The sequence below is a fragment of the Geotrypetes seraphini genome, chromosome 9 (genome assembly GCF_902459505.1).
Source record: "Geotrypetes seraphini chromosome 9, aGeoSer1.1, whole genome shotgun sequence".
NCBI lineage: Eukaryota > Metazoa > Chordata > Amphibia > Gymnophiona > Dermophiidae > Geotrypetes > Geotrypetes seraphini.
Genome location: NC_047092.1, coordinates 188,279,015 through 188,291,079, shown reverse-complemented (window position 1 = coordinate 188,291,079; position 12,065 = coordinate 188,279,015). Strand labels below are relative to the sequence as shown.

The 12,065-nt window shown below is 48.9% G+C and overlaps 1 protein-coding gene across 1 annotated transcript in view; it reads left to right on the top strand.

The window, feature by feature from the left end:
- The window catches only part of ABCC5 (ATP binding cassette subfamily C member 5), a 273,093-nt gene that overhangs the window by 56,461 nt on the left and 204,567 nt on the right, over positions 1 to 12,065 (top strand). Inside the window, exons 6-8 of the mRNA XM_033958465.1 lie at positions 2,532 to 2,765; positions 2,873 to 3,046; positions 10,871 to 11,018. Of these exons, the coding sequence (XP_033814356.1) occupies positions 2,532 to 2,765; positions 2,873 to 3,046; positions 10,871 to 11,018 (556 nt within the window). The remainder of the gene's footprint in view (positions 1 to 2,531; positions 2,766 to 2,872; positions 3,047 to 10,870; positions 11,019 to 12,065) is intronic.

Below are 12,065 nucleotides of genomic sequence, written 5' to 3'. Positions count from 1 at the left end.
GTTGCTGAAAGGAAAATGGTAAAGGCAGAGTTATCTGGATCCCTGCTTGCAATGTGAGTGACAGTCCCTGGAACGTTCCATGCAGTGCAGATCTTTTTCAGGGCTGATATACATTAAACTTTTGCTTTTGTTTGTGTTTTATAGCTGTGTGTCATGCAAGGGGTGGGGAAGGAGGAATCGTAATTGGGCAAGTAAAATGTTTTATTTTTCAAATGCATTTTCACGATTATAATAAAGGACTTAAATAGGTAAAAGTTTTGGTAAAGTAAAAATTCCCAAGTGATTTCATATATTCTGTATCCTCTGCCATTTTAAATATATTTTCTCTTTAAAAATGATATAGCTAGTTAGCATTGCTTGCTTTTAGGAGTAACCCTTAACTGTTGCAACCTGAATGAATGACTCTGGAAATGTTTGACCTGTTGTTGAGGGTAGGAGGAGGGTGTGGGAGCTTATTGCCCTGACATTTGATTTTGATTGCTGGAAGTTTGTTTTGGGGTGGTGAATGGGGCGACAGCTCTGCCATCTTGCCAGTGTGGACAGGGGCTCATCCTCTGTAGTGGAAGCAATGACAGAAGCTGTTCTTTAGAATTTTCAGGGTGGCTGTGTTCTGCGGTCAGACTGAGCCAGTCCAGCTGTGCAGAAAGCCTGCAATCCTCACACTCAAGGTAAGGTGTCATTTATTCCATGGGAATGCTTAGAAAACCTTCATGAAAATCAGATCAGCTTTCATGGTTTTCTTTTCCTAGTAAGAAAAACTTATATATCCATCTATCTATATAAAAATAATATTTGATGTAAACTTTTTTTCATTGTGCAACTGGTGGTAGTTATTTTTCTTTTCCAAGTTCTTTAATCGTTTCCCTTCTTATTTTTTATTTTTTAAAAGGTTTTGCTATTTTAAGAGTAGGTTTGTTTAGTGTTAACCTAGTCTCATAAACATCGCTGGGAGATGCTGATTTCAAAAACAATACTGAAAGATGCACAAGAAAGAATGAAAGATTCCCCTTCAGACTTCTTTTACATTTCTGCTCTCTTAAGTTTATTTCTACTGCAGGAGAGCAGTATCTATTCTATGACTCTTGCTCTCATGTCACATTTACATTTTCTCATGGTTTGATTGGACCGATGGATAGAAAATAAGGCAAGAGAAGACTAAAAAAAAATGCTTAGTTGAGTCTTTGCTTGTACTCTGCCAGGACTGATGAGAATATATCCACAATGCATTACAGAGTCCTGATCCCCATCTTGGTTTTGCTAAGAAAACATAAAAGCTTGGGAAATGCATCTTGGGCAGAGAATTGATGCTCATACTCATTTTCAAGTAATATGCCCTTCAAACTGATTTAAGATGCACAAAGACTTGCCAGTATTTTCCTTAGACCATCGGCATCCTCTGCTCCATACCAAAGGACCAAAAAGCAGCAAGCTATTGGATGGTTTGAGTGGAAAAGCATCTCTTGAAGAGCTTACATCTGGGAGATTTTTCGAGAATTGATAGTTGCACAACTCTGGCAAAGAGCAACATTGGATATTTTAACAAAATCTGCCCAAACACTGAGGCACTTTTAGAGCTGTTGCTATAAAGTTTGCTGTGTAGTTATAGGGCATCATTCCTAGCCATCCACTTTGTATATGAAAAGCTGTTTGTTCATTGTACTGGTATTCTATTGTATAAGAGTTTTGTTCCTAACATGATACCTTTTGTTCTCTTTAATAAAAGTATATTGTTCCCCAGTTAATAGTATTTTAATACTGCTAATGAATTCAATTGTGTGGTTGTACTGTGCCCACTGGCCTACACAGGTGAGAGTCGCGGTGGTGATTATTGGGGGCTGTCCACTCAGGTTCTGCAAATGCTGTTTGAAATGTGATACCCTGAGGTAATTATTTCTTGGGGGGGGAAGGGGGTTGGGGGAGGGGGAGTGCTTGTTTTTGGGGCTATTCCTAACTGTTTTTTATTCATTGGTGTTTCTCTGTCATTATTCTGTTTGATTAAACTGCTGATGTTTATTTTCAGGAAAGTTTTGCAAAATGTCCTTCTCACTCTCCCCCGTTACAACTGTAGGTACAGTCGTTCCTTTTTATCAAAATAAGCACGTTGAAAGCAAACAGTGGATGTAAGCTCACAGTAGAATGTTGTTTATTGTGCTTAGTTCTCTGAACACAGAATAATTCTTGTTTTTGTTTTTCTTTTCAATAATTTGACATGATGATCTATTGCTTTCAGCCAACTGACTTTCCAGTTTATGTTAAGTTAGAAGACCTGGCAGCTCTGAAGCTTAGATCAAGAGGTCCCATGTCAAGATGACTTTCTGCTAAATTTGCAATGCCTAAAAGATGTTGGACTAGAGTTACTGCTGCCTATAATGCAAATCCAGTTTTTAGAGCGAATATACATTTATTTTGACATCTGCATCCTCTTGGTGTGTTCAATCGAAAATTGATTTGGTCCTAACTTAACATAAAGGTGTTGGAAGCAATTCTGAGTCAGGTGGAGGTCCTCACGCTTGCAGCTTTTCTTCCTGTAGGCGTTTGTTGTGAAGAGCCTCTTGGAATACACCCAGCAGAATGAGTCCAACCTGCAGTACAGCTTGTTCTTGGTGTTCAGTCTGTTGGTGACGGAGGTGATACGTTCCTGGTCACTGGCTCTCACCTGGGCTTTGAATTATCGCACTGGGGCCAGACTTCGTGGTGCCATTCTGACCATGGCCTTCAAAAAAATCCTGATGCTGAAGAACATAAAGGAGAAATCTTTAGGAGAGGTGAGCTCACTGCGCAAGGGGGTAGAGCAGTAGGCCAGTGATTCCCGGGAAGGAGTCAGACTCGGCAGTGGAAATATTACTAACTTTGGACTGCCTTTGTTTTTCAGCTGATAAATGTGTGTTCCAGTGATGGGCAGAGAATGTTTGAGGCAGCAGCAGTGGGCAGCTTACTTGCTGGCGGACCTATTGTGGCCATCCTGGGGATGGTTTACAATGTTATCATTCTGGGTCCAACAGGCTTCTTGGGGTCTGCTATCTTTGTCCTCTTTTATCCAGCAATGGTAAGTGTCTAGATGGTATTCATTCAATTGGTTTAATAAGGGCATATAGAAATAGAAAGGGTGAAATTATGGGCAGTTTCTGCTATATTCTATAGGTGTTAACCTAGAGCTTTTTGACAGTTAGCTTTTGTCATAAGTCAGCTGTGGTTGGGAGAGATTAGCAGTACACTAAACCCCCATTTTTTGGCTTGTGAGCTACTTTTAAAATGACCAAATTAAAATGATTTACCAACAATAAAATGTACGCAGAGAAAATGTTAATTATCATTTATATTCGGGGGTTTTTCAAAGAGGTCAAGGCAGATGACTTTAAAATATGCACTGTCACCTCAGTAACAACTATTCAAAAATAGACAAATATATCCCCTTCCCTTTTACTAAACCGCAATAGCGGTTTTTAGCTCAGCGAGCTGCGCTGAATGCCCCACACTGCTCCCGATGCTCATAGGCTCCCTGCGCTAAAAACCGCTATTGCGGTTTAGTAAAAGAGGGCCATAGTGCAAAATATAAACAGCAGATATGAATTCGGACACATTTTGATCACTAAATTTTAAAATAAAATCATTTTTCCTACCTTTGCTGTCTGATGAGTCTCTGGTTGCACTTCCTTCTGACTGTAAATCCAATATTATCCCAGGACAAGCAGGCATGATATTCTCACATGTGGGTGACGTCATCTATGGAGCCCCGATGCGGACAGCATTTCAAGCAAACTTGATTGAAGATTCAAGCTTGCTGTGCTGCACCACGCATGCGTGCCTCCTGCTCCACTAGAGGGCGCATCCCCTCCTCGTGGTCTCCAGTTCGTTTTTTTCCGCAGTGCTAAGAAGACTTGTTTTTTCCTAGCTCTGCCCCAAGTGCCTTCTTGCACCGCGATTTATTGTTTTTTCGTAGTTTAAAAGTCGCTGTGCGTATAGTTACTTCTTTTTCCTGCTCATCGCGTTTAAACGCGCTTTCGTTTGCGACCCGGGGGCTGGTAGGCCGCGGTCACCTGATTTTTTCTATGTCCCGGCCTGTTACTGGCTTCAAAAAGTGCACCAGGTGCGAGCGTCTATTATCAATCACAGACCCGCATCGCTGGTGCATCCTTTGCCTGGGGGCCGATCATCCGACTGAAACTTGCCCCCGGTGCGCAACCTTCCAACACCGGGCGCTCCACTGACGACGGGCCCGCATGGAGGACCTGTTTGCTGCTGACCAACCCTCGACCTCGGCCTCGAGGTCGGCCCCGGCATCGGCCCCGGCCTTAACCTCGGCCTCGGGTCCCTCGGCCCCGCCTCGGGACTCGACCTCGAAGACCCCGAGTTCTCAAAAATCTTCGGCTCCGGGTAAGTCCCCTCTTCCTTCCTCAGGTTCCATGCCTTTGAAGAAGCCAACCTCGGGGACAATGGCCGGGCAGGGGGGGAGTTTCCTTAGCCACGGTCCCGGCGAAGCCCTCGAAGACCTCTGGGCGTGCCTCCACCACTCGGGAATGCTCAAAATCGAGATCGCCCTCGGTGGAGTGCACCGCGGCCTCGGACATGCCATCGATGCTGTCTGTGCCGGTGTTCCAGGATATGCTCCGGGCAATGATCACGACGGAGCTATCGGCTGCCTTGGCTCACCTTCACCCGGCCCCGACCTCGACCTCGCGTGCGCCGGACCAGCCTGAGCCCCGCGTCGAGACCCCTCAGGGCAAAGTGCGCCGTTTCCGCCGCCTCTCTTCTTCCTCAGATTCCTCTCCGAGGCACTCGAGGCGTTCGTCCCCGGCGGAGCTGCGCAGGGTGAAACGTAGATCGAAGCCCCTCGACTCCTCGGGCCACCGACTTTCAAAAAAGGCCCGGAGTTCACCACCGACCCAAGGCCGCTCGCCCTCGACTCGATCGGGGGGACCGCTACAGGTTACTGAGCTGTCTCTCGCTAACCCCAAGCTGTTACTGACTCCCCCTCGGTCCGGGGCTCCGGTCCGAGGCTCTAGGCTTTCGCCAAGGGAGTTCGGGGAGAGGTCTCCTACCCGACATCGGTCGGTGCCCCTTACCCCGGCGTCGTCCCCGAGGGACTCCTCGAGGCGACGCAGGTCCTCGACTCCGGAGCGCTTCCATAGCGTGTCCCCGGTGTCGGATCGAGGGTCCGAGCGAGAACCTCGCTATTCAAGGGAGGCTTCTCCTTCCTTCTCAGCGAAGCGGAGGTCTCGTTCACCGTCCCCGCAAGGGGCCACGGGATCACACCGGCCTTCCTTTACGAGGTTCGTCCAGGACATGGGACGTGCCCTTGACTTGGACCTACAATCTGACTCGAGGTACTCCAAGGAATACCTGGCGGAGCTGGATATGCCTTCTCCGCCCCGAGAGTCCCTCCGGCTGCCACTGAACCCGGTGCTCCGGCAGACCCTCATCAGGAACCTCGAGACTCCTTACATGGTGACGGCCGTCCCATCTAAAATGGAGTCTAAGTACGTACAGTGCCCTGCCCGGGGTTCGAGCAACCACAGTTGTCCCACCAATCTTTACTGGTGGAGTCTTCGTTGAAGAAAGCTCACCCCTCTAGGATATCCGCGGCGGTTCCTCCGGGACGCGAGGGCAGGACTCTAGACAAATTTGGCTGCCGTTTGTATCAGAACTCTATGATGGCCTCTAGAGTCCTGAACTATACATTCACTTTTTCCTCTTATTTGAAACACCTCCTTGGGCTGCTGAGCGCCTTCTCGGTGGATTTACCTGCCCCCCGCCAGGCAGCGTTTGGCCTCCTCCTCGAGGATTTTTCAAACCTCCGACTGCACCTGTTCCACGCCGCTTACGACGGCTTCGAACTTTCATCCAGGGTCGCTGCCTTCGCTGTGACCATGCGCCGGCTGGCGTGGCTGCGGCTGGTCGATATGGACCCTAACCTCCAGGATCGGTTAGCTAACCTTCCTTGCGTTGGTAAGGAATTGTTTGACGACACTATCAAAGCAGCGACGAAGCGGCTATTGGAACGCGAACGTTCCTTTGCTTCACTCGTCCGGCAAAAGCCTAAACCGCCGGTCTCTCGACCTTTTCGGGGATTGCCTCGCCGCTACCCCAGAAGTCTACCCCGGCCTTTTCCAGACCGCCGCCTCGGCGCCCCCAGACTCATTCTAAGGCTTTACCAAAATCTCAGCCTACTGCGTCTGCGAAGCCATCTCCGTCCTTTTGACGGGATGAGCGGACGGGGGCGGGCCCCCTCCGCGCCTCTGCCTGGCCTCCTTCCCATCGGGGGCCGCCTACGAGCCTATTACCCTCGCTGGGAAGCTATAACGTCGGACTCATGGTTCCTTGGCAAGATCTCATCAGGGTACTCACTCAACTTTCGAGAGGTTCCTCCCGACAGCCCACCAAGTGCGTGTCCCCCCAATCGAGCGCAGTTGTCCCTCCTCCTCTCCGAGGCACAGGATCTCCTTCGCCTGCGGGCGGTGGAACCGGTACCCCAAAAACAGAGGGGCCAAGGGTTTTACTCCTGTTACTTCCTGGTACCGAAGAAGACGGGAGACCTGCGCCCGATTCTGGACTTAAGGCGCCTGAAAAAGTTTCTAGTGCGGGAAAAGTTTCGGATGCTTTCCCTTCCGATTCTTTACCCCTTGATCAACAAAGGCGATTGGCTCTGCTCCCTCGATCTGAAGGAGGCCTACACCCATGTTCCGGTGCACCCTGCTTGTCGCAGGTACCTGCGCTTTCAGGTGGGAGACCTCCATCTGCAATATCGGGTCCTCCCCTTCGGCCTGTCCTTGTCCCCCCGAGTCTTCACGAAGTGCCTTGTAGTGGTCGCTGCTGCCTTGCGCTCTCAGGGTCTGCAAGTATTCCCCTATCTGGACGATTGGTTGATCAAAGCCCCGACCAGGGAGGGGGTTATCTCAGCGACCCGACAGACTATTACTTATCTTCAGAGTCTGGGGTTCGAAGTAAACTTCCCAAAATCCCAGCTGTGCCCCTCTCAGTCCTTACAATTAATCGGGGCCGTGCTGGACACGGTCCGTCTTCGTTCCTTCCTCAACGCCTGGAGGCGCTGGTAAAGCTGAGCCGTCAGATCTTGAGGTCGACCTCTGTCTCAGCGCGACAAATGATGACACTCCTCGGCCATATGGCCTCTACCGTCCACGTCACTCCGCTTGCCCGTCTTCATCTGCAGTTACCACAGTGGACTTTGGCCTCACAGTGGTGTCAGGATTGGGACCCGATTACCCGCCCCGTGACAGTGACTCCTTCTTTGCAAAGATCGCTCCGTTGGTGGGCCGACTCTTCGAATCTTTCCAAGGATTTGCTCTTTCTCGCCCCTCCACACCACAAGGTCCTAACCACGGACTCGTCAGAATTTGCTTGGGGGGCTTACCTGGATGGTCTCCGCACTCAAGGGATGTGGTCGACAGAGGATCGTCGCTGCCACATCAACGTGCTGGAGCTTCGGGTCATTTACCTCGCCGCGGTGGCGTTTCAACATCTGCTTCACGACCGGGTGGTTCTCGTCCGCACGGACAACCAGGTGGCGATGTATTACGTAAACAAGCAAGGAGGGACGGAGTCATGGTCCCTCTGCCAGGAGGCTCTGCGTCTCTGGGAATGGGCGGTCTCCCAAAACATCTTCCTTCGAGCGGTTTACATACAGAGAGAGCGGAACTGTCTGGCGGACAGGCTCAGCCACCTCCTCCAGCCACACGAGTGGTCCCTGCATTCTCATGTCGTGCGACAGGTGTTCGACAGGTGGGGGACTCCTCAGATAGATCTGTTCGCCTCCCCCGACAACCAAAAACTGCCTCTCTTCTGTTCAAGGATATACTCCCCGGAACGTCTTGAGGCCGATGCCTTCCTCCTCGATTGGGAGGGGAAGTTCCTCTACGCGTTCCTGCCTTTTCCTCTGATTCTGAGGACGCTGGTTCATTTGAAATCGGTGAGGGCCACTCTGATCTTGATTGCTCCTCGGTGGCCCCGCCAGCCTTGGTTTTCCCTACTACTTCAACTCAGTGTCAGGGAACCTCTGTTTCTGCCTGTGTTTCCCTCTCTGCTATCTCAGAGTCGGGGTTCACTGTTACATCCCAATCTTCGATCTCTACATCTGACTGCTTGGTTTCTGTCCCCCTGACTTCTCTCCCCGTGTCTCAGTCGGTCAGGGAGGTGTTGGAGGCTTCTCGGAAAGTCTCGACTAGACTCTGCTATTCCCAGAAGTGGACTAGATTCTCGTCCTGGTGCTCCTCTCACCGCCAGGACCCGGTGTCGGTCCCTGTGCCTTTGGTCCTGGAGTATTTGCTTCATTTATCTCACTCTGGCCTGAAGACCAATTCCATTCGAGTGCATCTCAGTGTGATTGCTGCCTTTCATCAGCCCATGGAAGGGAAGGCTCTTTCACTCCATCCCTTGGTTTCTCGTTTCATGAAGGGTCTTTTGAATGTTCATCCTCCCCTCAAACCGCCCCCTGTGGTTTGGGATCTTAATGTGGTTCTGGCTCAACTGATGAAACCTCCATTTGAGCCTATGGATAAATGCCATCTTAAGTTTCTCACTTGGAAAGTGATCTTCCTACTCACCCTCACTTCTGCTCGGAGGGTTAGCGAGCTGCAGGCTTTGGTGGCGGACCCACCTTTCACGGTATTACATCATGACAAGGTGGTTCTCCGCACTCACCCTAAGTTTTTGCCTAAGGTTGTATCTGATTTTCATCTCAACCAGTCCATTGTTCTACCTGTGTTCTTTCCCAAGCCCCACTCTCATCCTGGAGAGGTGGCGCTCCACACTCTTGACTGCAAGAGGGCGTTGGCTTTTTATTTTAAACGCACTCAGTCTCATCGGACAGTTCCACAATTGTTTTTGTCCTTCGACCCTAATAGGGTGGGACGCCCAGTTTCCAAGCGCACCTTGTCCAACTGGTTGGCTGCTTGCATTTCTTTCTGCTACGCTCAGGCTGGTCTCGTGCTGCATGGTCGAGTTACGGGACATAAAGTCCGAGCGATGGCAGTTTCGGTAGCTTTCCTCAGGTCCACGCCTATTGAGGATATCTGCAAGGCTGCCACGTGGTCTTCGGTTCATACTTTCACCTCCCACTATTGCCTGGATACACTGTCCAGGAGCGATGGCCGGTTTGGCCAATCGGTTTTACGTAATCTGTTTTCTTAAATTGCCAACTTCCCTCCGTCCCCTTTTAGTAGCTTGGAGGTCACCCACATGTGAGAATATCATGCCTGCTTGTCCTGGGATAAAGCACAGTTACTTACCGTAACAGGTGTTATCCAGGGACAGCAGGCATATATTCTCACAACCCGCCCACCTCCCCGGGGTTGGCTTCTTTGCTGGATATGTGAACTGGAGAACACGAGGAGGGGATGTGCCCTCTAGTGGAGCAGGAGGCACGCATGCGTGGTGCAGCACAGCAAGCTTGAATCTTCAATCAAGTTTGCTTGAAATGTTGTCCGCATCGGGGCTCCGTAGATGACATCACCCACATGTGAGAATATATGCCTGCTGTCCCTGGATAACACCTGTTACGGTAAGTAACTGTGCTTTTCGTTCTTTCTGCCTTTCCTGCATGCTTTCTCTCCTCCAGACCTCATTCCATCCCCCAACCAACATCTCACAATGTCCCTCCATGAGTCCAACACTTTCATCCTTTCTCCCTGCCTCCTCTCCTTTCTTTCTCCCTGCTCCCTCTTTCTTTCTTTCTCTCTCGCTCCCTGCTCCCTCTTTCTTTCTTTCTCTCTCGCTCCCTGCTCCCTCTTTCTTTCTTTCTCTCTCGCTCTTTCTTTCTTTCTTTCTCTCTCGCTCCCTGCTCCCTCTTTTTTTCTTTCTTGCTCCCTGCTCCCTCTTTCTTTCTCTCTCTCGCTCCCTGCTCCCTCTTTCTTTCTTTCTCTCTCGCTCCCTGCTCCCTCTTTCTTTCTTTCTCGCTCCCTGCTCCCTCTTTCTTTCTTTCTCTCTCTCGCTCCCTGCTCCCTCTTTCTTTCTTTCTCTCTCTCGCTCCCTGCTCCCTCTTTCTTTCTTTCTCTCTCTCGCTCCCTGCTCCCTCTTTCTTTCTTTCTCTCTCTCTCTCTCCCTGTTCTGCCTTTCTTTCTGTCTGCCTGTCTTTCTCTCTTCCTGCTCCCCTTTTCTTTCTTTCTTTCTGTCTTTCTCTCTCCCTGCTCCCCCTTTTTGTCTGTCGTATGTCTTTCTCTTTCCCTGCCTCCCCAAGCCACCGCCGCCGATATCTCCCTGCTTCTCCAATGCCAGGTCTGGCGCGTACAAGCGCCGGCCCCACAAGCCTCCCCCCCCCACCGGATGTCAATTCTGGCGTCGGAGAGGAAGTTCCGGATTGATGTCAGAATTGATGTGGGGGCGGGAGGCTGTGGACCCGGCGCTTGTTATATACTGTTTAAAACTAAATGGTTTATATAATTTACATATACAATATTAAATTGAAAACAAAATAAAAACAAAATACGTGATAAAATGAACATACTTACAATCCTCAGGAAAATACCATAATGTGGATATTGGAGATCATAGATAATTCATCAATTTTAGCAGATGTAACTAAATAAAGGCATCTACGAATAGGTGCATCGTTAGTAATTTCCTGTTGGATTCTTTACAGGTAATGTAATATAAACAGTTCTCCTGTTGTCCTAATTAGAATAATTGACAATAAATTAAGACAGGTGAGAAAGGGGAAGGCTGGAGACTAAGCCAGACCCTGCTCTGCCTGCTAGAAACTATCTCTAGCAGCAGGTTCTGTCAAACTATCAAAGGCTATTATCCAATGGAGACTAGCAAAGTAAAGTTTGTTCTTTTAAGATCTGAACCAGGGATCTCAAAGTCCTTCCTTGAGGGCTGCAATCCAGTCGGGTTTCCCTTTTACTTGTCTTTATTTCAGATGTTTGTATCACGGCTTACTGCCTACTTCCGAAGAAAGTGTGTATCCATCACTGATGAACGTGTTCAAAAGATGAATGAAGTTCTGAACTGCATTAAATTTATTAAAATGTATGCCTGGGTCAAAGCTTTTTCGCAGTATGTCCAAAGTGAGTATGTATAATTTTGCTCTGTTGGGTGTTTTGGCGAGTGGCATATCCTGTGCTCTATTTATTTAGTTTTTCTTATTATTCTCCCAGGGGAGCTCAGAATGGTTTACATGAATTTATTCAGGTACTCAAGCATTTTTCCCTGTTTACTTGTGGGCTCACAATCTATCTAAGGTACCTGAGGCAATGGGGGGGGGATTAAGTGACTTGCCCAGGGTCAGAGGAAGCAGCGTGGGTTTGAACCCACAACCTCAGGGTGCTGAGGTTGTAGCTTTAACCACTGTATCACACTCTGCCCCACATTAGGAGCAATAGGCTGGGGAGAAAAGAAGCCAGGTCTTTTATTTTGGAAGAATTTTTCTGTTGATGGGGGGAAAACTTTGTTTCAAATCTGCACAACTGAATATGCTGGATGAGAGAACTTAAACCAGTCTCTCAGAGGTTGGTGCCAGAGGAATGAAGGCTAAGATAAGTAGCTCAGGCCTCAGGAGGTGGAGGAAGCCAGGTTTAGGGATGAGGACATGGATAGGATAACCAGTTTTCTTGTACAAGCCCTCTGTAGTCTGCATGGCAGGGTTATCAATCCCTTCCAGCCTTGAACTGTAAGGAACTCAAACCAAATTCAACCCCCTCCTCCTCTGGTCATCTCTTGGCACCCTCCCTTTCAAGATCAGTTTTGTTTCCTACAACCTTGCTATAGGGGCTCATCTCTTCTGCTCGTGTTTTATTTTACTAAATTCCAGTGTTTTAATTTGATATTTGGTGCGGGTCTTGCCCTAGTGCTGTGGATTCATTCTCATTCTCTCTCTCTCTCTCTCTCCCGTTTTAGGGCAAAATCAGCACCAGCGGCAACCATCTTGGATTTTCATTAAAACTTTCAAAAGTATATTTTTTTGGATTTAGGAGCTTCGTTTTTACTCCAAACCTCTCAGATGGCCTCCTCAGGACAGGATGGCATGGATTCATGCATCGTCTGATTCGCAGCCGTGTTTCATGTGTGCCGCGGCCAGTGAGGGGGGTGAGGTTGGCATGGCTTCCACTCTTCCC